The sequence below is a fragment of the Pecten maximus genome, chromosome 5 (assembly GCF_902652985.1).
Source record: "Pecten maximus chromosome 5, xPecMax1.1, whole genome shotgun sequence".
Lineage (NCBI taxonomy): Eukaryota > Metazoa > Mollusca > Bivalvia > Pectinida > Pectinidae > Pecten > Pecten maximus.
In genome coordinates, this window is record NC_047019.1 from 7,166,551 (window position 1) to 7,176,023 (window position 9,473).

General features: G+C 34.3%; 1 protein-coding gene across 1 annotated transcript in view; it reads right to left on the reverse strand.

Annotated features, from left to right (window-relative positions):
• Nucleotides 1-8,340, reverse strand: part of LOC117327002 — a 12,429-nt gene extending 4,089 nt beyond the window's left edge. The window contains exons 1-4 of the mRNA XM_033883812.1: nt 8,225-8,340; nt 6,863-7,003; nt 5,651-5,816; nt 4,573-4,793 (exon numbers count right to left, since the gene is read on the reverse strand). Of these exons, the coding sequence (XP_033739703.1) occupies nt 4,573-4,793; nt 5,651-5,816; nt 6,863-6,984 (509 nt within the window). The 5' untranslated portion in view covers nt 6,985-7,003; nt 8,225-8,340. The remainder of the gene's footprint in view (nt 1-4,572; nt 4,794-5,650; nt 5,817-6,862; nt 7,004-8,224) is intronic.
• Between the last annotated feature and the right edge of the window lie 1,133 nt (nt 8,341-9,473).

The following is a 9,473-nucleotide window of genomic DNA, read 5'->3' on the forward strand; positions in this document are numbered from 1 at the left end:
CTGAATCTAACTGGTGGAACTTCAGAAGAAGTTTAAAGAGATGAGCTTGGTGCCCACCATTGAATGATCTTTATAAATCCTATGAAAGAGTGATCTTTTCTCTTCTTCCTCTTAAATCATTTGATAATATGGGAACCTATATATGAAGTCTATAATAGATCCAAGAACTTTCCGATATATATCAATAACAAATTTCAAATGTCAAAATCCAAGATGGCCACCTGTTGGCCATTCTATTTCCAGTTCTGGCTCAAAATTGAATAGGTACAACTATCGGTATAGGAACCAAGGGGAACCCGCATATGAAGATTGAGAAATATCCTTCCAGTACTTCTCAAGTATTAGCAATAAAGAAATTTCAAATGACAAAATCCAAGAAGGCTACCAGACAGCCATATTTTATTCCCAATTAATCTTAAAATTATATGGGCAAAACTAGGGACAAGGGGGATTCTAAATATGAGGTTTTAGAAATATCCTTCAAACAATTCTAAAGAAATAGGATATGTTGTTTTGTTTTTGTTTTTTTTACACCAATTTTCTTAAGAGAACATATTTTCACACTTATATGGACACATAATTTCAGTTTCAGAGCCTCGAGCTCTGAATTATAATTTTTCATGCAAGAAAAGGTCATCTAATTATCAAGCTGTTTAATGATAACCAAGACATGTCTATATCATTATCTTGATCCAGTTATCTCAACTCCAAACTCCACTCAGGACCCAGGATAATCCCCTAGTAATCCCCCTGTAACCCCCCTGCCTGTTAATCTCACAGGTAAACATTACATGACAGGTCAATGTCAGGTAAGTAAGGTCATTAACTGTACCTCAAAAGACACAAATACTCAGGTATTACCCCAAAAAGGTCAGATATGTACATATTCACTTTCTTCACACAAAAGTGTTCGAGCAAATACTTCCAACAATATACTCTCAAACTGTGGGTGTTATACTCTGAAAATTACCATAGTTATCCAGCTGTGGTAGATAAGAGAACAGTTAAGCCCCAAGCGAGACATTCAGATTAGTCTCATTCTGAGCTGTGTCATACAGCTTACTAGCACAAAGAAAGCACTCAAAACCAAGTCCTGCAATTGATGGTGACAATTAATATTTGATAGGTTCTTTCTGAATATTACACAGATTATTTTTTCATCAAGTGTCAATTTAAAGTTGCTAATTATAAAACAACATTTATTCTTAAATTCAAAATTAGCATTAAATATTTTGTTAATATTTTTTTTATATTACAATGGCTTCTCAAAACAGGGACTTATTGAAATTATTGTAATTCTTATAATACATGTACCTATATATGCACTGGAGATACTAGCTAGTCGACTAAAGATCTAGAGAACCAATTTTATTTTCCACTCTTAAAATGTATGAACTGATATGTACTTTCTGATATTTAATTAACAATTTAATGTTGTAATCACTAAATACTCTAATCGGTATGCATAATTTATTTACCTTTAATTTTTCCACCACAACTATTATTTGTTAATTTTATTCAAATGTCCATGCTCTCATCAGAATTTGTTCAAACTTTATTCAGCTGAGAACATAGGATTTTACTAGTCCTACAGTCAGAATACAATCTGTGCATCTATGTTTGTACCTTTAAAGTTTTCTTATCGAAACAAATTTCTGCTTTCCAATTCACTTTCATTTTACTCATGAATAGATTTTAATCATTGAAAATTAAAAGAAGATTAAAATTGTGAAAAGTACAAATATTGATGGAGATAATGATTATAACCACAAGTGACCCAATGGGCCTGCATTGCTCATGTCAACCTCTAGCTATCAACACACTTTCCGTTTTAAAAACATCCCAACAGTTATCATACAGGAGCATGCATACAAACATATGTATACAAACATATGTATACAATAAATATCTGACTTTATTCCTAATCAAACAACAAGCACTTGTTCATACAGTGTCACCTGTCAACACCCCCACGACAACTACCCTGGACTGTGGTCGAGATTATCACACAGTAATGGTCAAAATCAACAGTCGTGAATGAATTAATCATACAAGATAACCTCAAGAATCCTTAAGTCCTCAACTGTTGGTATTTGTCTCGCCCCCGATAAGAATAAGGTGTTAAAATGTGACATTTGTTTAGCCCATGTCTTGTGTTAATCACCAGGTGTGGGAAAACTCCGCTAATGATCTTGATCACTCAACACATTACTCAAAACATTATCCCATGGGGGGTGGGGTCACCACTGTTTATTGGTTCTGTTTAAATTTGCTGTATTCTACTCTTTTTTTATATATTTTATTGTATACATATATATATAAATATATACATAATTATAAAGTGCTGCTGAAATTGTCTTCACTTAATGACAGAGGTTACCGCTGTATTGCAAATTCTGTAACTCCGTTGGGCAAAAATTTCAGAAAATTTCGTTTTTTGGGGGCAGAAATTCCAGAAAAATTAATTTATTATTTTTTGTACATTTATTGTGTTATCTTTTGTCTTGATTTTTGTTTTTGCATAAATGCATATAAAGTTCAACTACATCATCATTGAATCCAAAGAAAGTACAAAATGGAAGCAAATAAGATAGAAATAGAAGTAGAAACTTATGATGTCACATCAGGTAATAGCCTCCATAAAAATAACACTTCAGTACATTTTCCTCCTAAATGTACCATATTGGTATCTTTTACTATTTCACAATGTTTTGAACTACAAACAGATTATACCCGCAGTACTAAATTGTGTATGTATCCCACTTCAATGTTTATCCCTTTCTTGTTTTCAAATCAAGTTGCATAAAAATATTGAGTGCAAAATCTAATTACAGTGTGCAACAGGTGACATGTTAGAAAATATAGAAAGTTTTCAGAAACTAAGATATTGAGATGGTTCTGACTAAATAACGTCATCAGGATATTTAAGATAACTATCTGTTCCTCCACTTTTCACAGCCCACAGGTAAAAGTTTACAGATCTGTTTCCCCACTCAAGTTGCTCAGGTAAATTAGAACAGGCGAACAACAAATATGAAACTGACTATAGTTGGCTTGCCATGGTCTTACTAGATCAACACATTTCTTTGTTCTCCCAAATGTGGGCAAATGGAGAACACACCTGTTTATGAACAATAGTTAACTAATGTGATATTTGTCTGGCCAGGTAACCAAAGTAGTTTTTTGTGTGTACATAGTTGTGTGTTAACAGGGCTTTTTGGGGCCGTTAATGATTTTGGGGTCGTTAATGAGCCCCATTCCCAATTAAAATTACTTCATATTTTAGCCAAATTACCAATATTTGGAGTTTACTCCTGAAAAAGTCTTTCCAATACATGAAAATTCTCCTCAAAAAGAGAAAAAAAAGGCCCCTTACCAAACCAACGAGGAAAAGATCTGGTTAGTTATCCCTCCCAACCCATGGTTAGCTGACTTAAAATGAATGATTTAAAAAATACCATTCTATATACCATATATGAATTTATTTTTCGTATAATTGGCACTTAAATATGACAGAATGGACCACTACAACCTATCAATCACTTCTGACTGATCATTTACATGAACTTGTAATTACTTACAAGTGCAACTAATTTATCCAAACATTTTTTATTTATTTTGTTTAACGTCCTATTAACAGCCAGGGTCATTTAAGGACTTGCCAGGTTTTGGAGGATGGAGGAAAGCCGGAGTACCAAGAGAAAAATCACCGGCCTACGGTCAGTACCAGGCAACTGCCCCATGTAGGTTTCAAATTTGCAACCCAGAGGTGGAGGGCTAGTGATAAACTGTCAGGACACATTAACCACTCGGCAACTATGGCCCCTCTTATATTACAGAGGTCAGAGACTGTATGCATGGACACAGTAGTATTTTACTGTCATCATTTCTTGTGTAAAACATATTTGTGTTACATTACAGTTCAAATTTCAACAATCTTCAAAATCTTCTTAACCGTCAAAAACTTCAAAATTTACCAAATGCGATTGTTACTTCAATAAATTTTCAGTATAAATAGAAAGTTCCTTTATTTTCATCAAGAAATTTCTCAAATTATCTCAATCGTTTACCATATCACTTATTCCTTTAGTTAACATTCATAACTTTAACAGGCATGGAAAAATGCACAGCCAGACCAGGGTTCGAACCCAGGACTTCCGAATGCGCTACCGATTTAACTACCTGATCGCCAATGATCAACCTGGTCCAGTTTCGCTACAGTCTTCCCTCCCTTTTGAAGTCTTTAACCCCCGAAGACTTCACAACTCACAGTCCAGGTTCAAGTATCCCCTTGTCAAGTATTTACCTCACTTGAAACAAGATTTGGTCACGGGCACCAAATGTAAGAGGATTGGAAAAATGCACAGCCAGACCGGGGTTTGAACTGGGACCCTCTGCACTCTAGACTGACACTCTACCAGCTGAGCTATTAGATTGCTGATGATTGACCTGATTCAATTCCACTACATTACCAATTCATAATCATTGAGTGTGACCTTTGATATAACAGCATTTAATTGCCAATAAAAAATTCAAACTCTGCTTTCAGTACTAAAAATTTTGGTTACTTACGTAACTTGTTTGGCAGGGTAGCCCTCTGGTATGCCTATTCGTATGTTCATGAAATAATTATCCTGCTTTATTTTTAGCCCAATTTCTGCCGTTTTCTGTCTTAATTTGAGCGAATCGTCTGCAGTTAGTAAGTCTTTTTTTACAGTTTGTATTTCATTACTACACACACACAGAGGATTTTCATGAAGAAAATTCAGCACAAAGTTCGTCAGGAGTAAAATCTGAAAAAATAAACAATAAGAGTATTTCAAACAGACATTAGGTATTGATGCTACATCTTGTTTTACCACACACAATATCTACTACAAAGATTTTTGCTTTGAATATAAAAGAAAATACTCAACTCTATAATAAGACAAGAGATCCTAAAAGGATCTTGGCACCCACCACTGAATGGCCTTTATATATAATTCTAAGAAAGACTGATTATAATTCTAAGAAAGACTGGTTTTTCCTCTACTTCTCTCACCTTCTCTTAACCATTTAAAAGCAAGTGGAATCTACATTTGAAAACTGAGAAAAATCCATCAAGAACTTACTGACCAATAAAAACTAAGGCCAATAAATTCCAATATGGCCGTCTGTCAGCCATTTTTTTTTTTATTAATGAGTCTCAAACTCAAAATGGACATGACCAGGACTGACAGGACCCTACACAACCACTTTGAGATAAAATCTTTACAGTACTTCTTCCACAGATGGAAGATGGATGTAGGACAATTTAAATAGATGGTGAATAGATATTGGGCTAATTATATAAATGATACAAAGAAAGTCCATTTTCGTTTTCTGACTTATCTCCCTTTCATAGTTACACAAAAGCTTACCAAAGAGTTAACAGGTAGTGCTTTCTTTCCCGTGTTCATTTTTGAAATATACTGATGAAAAACTTACTTTCAAGGTATATTCACTCACTCACAAATGCCTGGACAAATCCATTGCTACAAGCTTACATATTAGTTGCTTCAAATGTCTAAATCAAATCTTTTCAATCAAATTTATGAAATTATATTCCATGTAGCATTACATACATCGTTTCAGTTCATAGTGCAATAAAATACACTGTCGCTTCATATACCTGACGTTGGCCGAGCCACTTTTTGGCTTGTTCATCACAGACCTTCAGCAAGCCGTCCAGTAGTTTCTCAGACAGGGTCTTACTTTTCAGTTCTATGATGAGGGGTTCATGAGGGTATTTAGGAGGAAACATTACAATAAGCGTGACATGTTTCTGATCCGTTACTCTGAAAACAGATTGATTGCATATATAAAGAACAGGATCCAATAAAATTTGTCACAGACTAAATTCTTCATACTATCTCCAGTCCTATTCTAAACAGCATGACTATAGTACAATAAATCTTCCGGAATCTTGGTACCAACTTTTGTATGATTTTTAATGTTCTATAAAACTTTTATCTTTTCACCACTTTTCTGTACATTTCTCTACGATCTTCTTAATTATATGTTCTAATTATCATTATTTGTTTGATAAAGAAGTTTTCATGACACAGTATATTTGATTTTTCATAACAAACTTCAAGCATATTTCAAGCACTTTTTCTCAATTTTCCAGGTGCATATGTTTTGTCAAAACTCGTGGGAAATTTGGGTATTTCTAATCTGTAACTTAACTAAAATTACAAAAGAACATTTTCATTTTAATTCTGCCATGTAAGCGCTCAAAAGACTGCACTTGCAATACATGGCCGCCATTCCTCTTCCACCTCCGAAACCTGGCACATCCTTAAATGACCCTGGCTGTTAATAGGACATTAAACAATACAAACCAAACCAAACCCTGACCTCTGATTGGTTCAGATTTAGTTATCATCCGATTTTGATGAAACTTAATATGTAGGTACATCATGGGACACTTGTACCTTTTGTAGCCTCACTTTCACGTTTTAAACAAAATGGCTACCAATTCATTTCCTCTGATTTGTCGAAATGTCGATATTGTTCGATTTCCATTAAATTAACCATGTATATTATGTCCAGTTACTATGGGCTGAACAGAATTGTTTGCCCCGTTATAGAATACAACAAGATACAACACAACTCTGGAACATAATTATAATCTTACTTGATTCCAAGTCAGACAAAATTCAAAACCGACTCTGGAACATAATCTTACTTGATTCCAAGTCAGACAAAATACAAAACCGACTCTGGAACATAATCTTACTTGATTCCAAGTCAGACAAAATACAAAACTGACTCTGGAACATAATCTTACTTGATTCCAAGTCAGACAAGATACAAAACTGACTCTGGAACATAATCTTACTTGATGCCAAGTCGGACAGAGAGCTCTACACACGTGACAAGAGTTACGCCTTCGATGAGCGGAGCTTTCTGCTTCACCTGTGCCAACTCTGATTGTATGACTTGTTCCCTAGTCTCCTCCATTCTGTAAGATCTTACTAGCCTGAAACAAGAAAAATAAAAGAGATCAAGGAGGGATCATTAGTGCCATCACTGAATGATCTTTTATTTTTTTAACTAGCGTGAAATCTTTGTATTAGCCTTGGGTAAATTACTAATTAGTTACCCATTGTGACCTGGCTACCATTTAGTTTGGCCACAGGGGCTTGGTTTTCTCCTTGAAATATACTGTAATAACACATATTGATTTTCAAATGGGAATTAAACTAATTTAATCAACCAGTGGTTTGATATGAAAAATTTGAAATTATACCAAAGCCTGTTGATTGTTTGTTTTTGTCGGAAATTAAAGTTATTTTCAAAATGTACAATAATGCAAATTTTGTCAGTTATCTTTTTTTTAAAGACATTTTTTGTTGTGTTTATGTCTGTAACCAATCAAATGGCTAACTACAAACTTTCCATTTCGTTGCGATATATCCAAATTTGTTTGCTGGGTTGATCAGCAGGTGAAGTTTTGAGAGTAATTAGGTTTGTCTTGCACGATTTGGGACAAATTGAGGTTAAATTAAGACTTTTCATCCAAACGACATAGTCACGCTAGACATGTGTATAGGCTGGCAATGTTAGTATGGAATAGTCGAAGATAATGATCAGCTTCATGATAAGCATAAACAGGTTGGCAATAACCACCAACATTTATATACTGGCGTAAAATAGTTTGGTGAGTTTCCCCAACCTGATCAATCTTGAGCATTGGATCAATCGAACCACAATTTAAACCAGGTTAACGGCTTAGTCAGATGATATATACAGACTTTGCTATGGCAGCCCCTGAAATCTTTAGCCAAAGGATCAGACGAAATTGAGAGGTGAATATGTTGACACAACCGAATATTATTATATCAAAAAAAATTAAAACTTCAAGAAATTATTTGGCCAGCATCTTTTGGTTTGTAGTAAAGCTCCATCTGTTAATTACTGTCAAAATCTCATGCTGTCCAAGAACTCCCTGTCAAACGCCTGTGATAAGAAATATATCTTCAATAGGTGTGAACTAGGCCGAAGTCATCTTCGCTAACCATTTGTGTTCAAAATGATATCCTTTAGAGTAACAAATTACAACACTTGGCTAGCGAATATAGGCCAAAGTGGGCCAACTGGTATTACCGGTGTTGTCATCAGCAATATGTTGACATGTCATTCTCGAGACAGAAATCTTTGAATAAACGGTAACAAATACATTCAAAAACAATCAGTTTACCTTATGAATTGTGGAAATCAAACAAGATATAAACCACACGAAATATAAGTGAATCTGGGTTGAAGAACACTGACATTTCTCCACAATGCCAGCAAGAAGATGGCGTTGTTGTAGAATTCTACTTCCGGAGATGTGATATGCTCCATGATAATTTTTAAAACTCTATTTCTTTTATTTAGTAAAAATAATTCTTAACATAAACATCATTTCAACAAAACTTTACAATAACGATAACACCAAAATATTAGGATTTAATTGTTTTATCATAATCTCCCTTGCCGTAAAAATTGATTATAGTCCGTTTCAAATTTCCTAACATTTCCCATGTCTGATACGTAGAATATCTATGTGATTGATATACAATGAGCCATCGTTATTGATTACCAATTACTGTTGAAGTAATGAAAATAACAATAAGTCATTAGGGACACTACATCTAATTAAATGTACAATAATTAAATAAAATGTAGTTTTTTTTCTCTCTCGATACAGCTGGGTATTTTTATAAGGGTAAATTATTGTTATAAGCTATAGAGGTGTATGTGGAATCTCAGAAAATGTGGGCATCATACACCTATAAGTTGTGGAAAGGATTCTTTTCCGACTAACATCAAACGCGTATCTATATTAGCAGGGACGCATGGATAGTGGTGGTGCATGGTGAGGGAAGGGTTGGGGGTCTTTTATGAGGCATACTGTATGAAAATGGAGACGGGTGGTCCAAGATACAGTGACATCTATAATCAGACACACGTCTGAAGTCAGACAATTAACAAATCTAACTCCAGAAACCGGAAGATCGAAACAAAAAATAAAAAACCAACAAACAAACTCGTTCTTCATTGTTCGCATATAAATACAATGCTGACGTTGGAAATACCATTTAAAAATTGAGCGTTTTCTTGGTACGTGATCAATATGATCAGTTTCTTACGACATTGGGTTAGATTTCTTAATTGACAATTAGAACGGATTAATGTTTCTTAGTACTTTTAGCTACAAATAAATTACCATTCCAAAAGTCGTTATTTGTAAACTTAAAACAGTTCTATTGTTCCCATCATAATTAAATAGTCCATGTGGTGGTAATGGCCAGCGTTAATACTTCTTTGAAATAGACATCATAAAATGTCATCCGATTACGCAATATTAACATGTGGTTCTATTAAAATATTTTAATATTCTACAAATGATGGCGTGTGTTTCATGTCCCGTATTTCTCTTATATTCGATAAGATCCGATATCTCA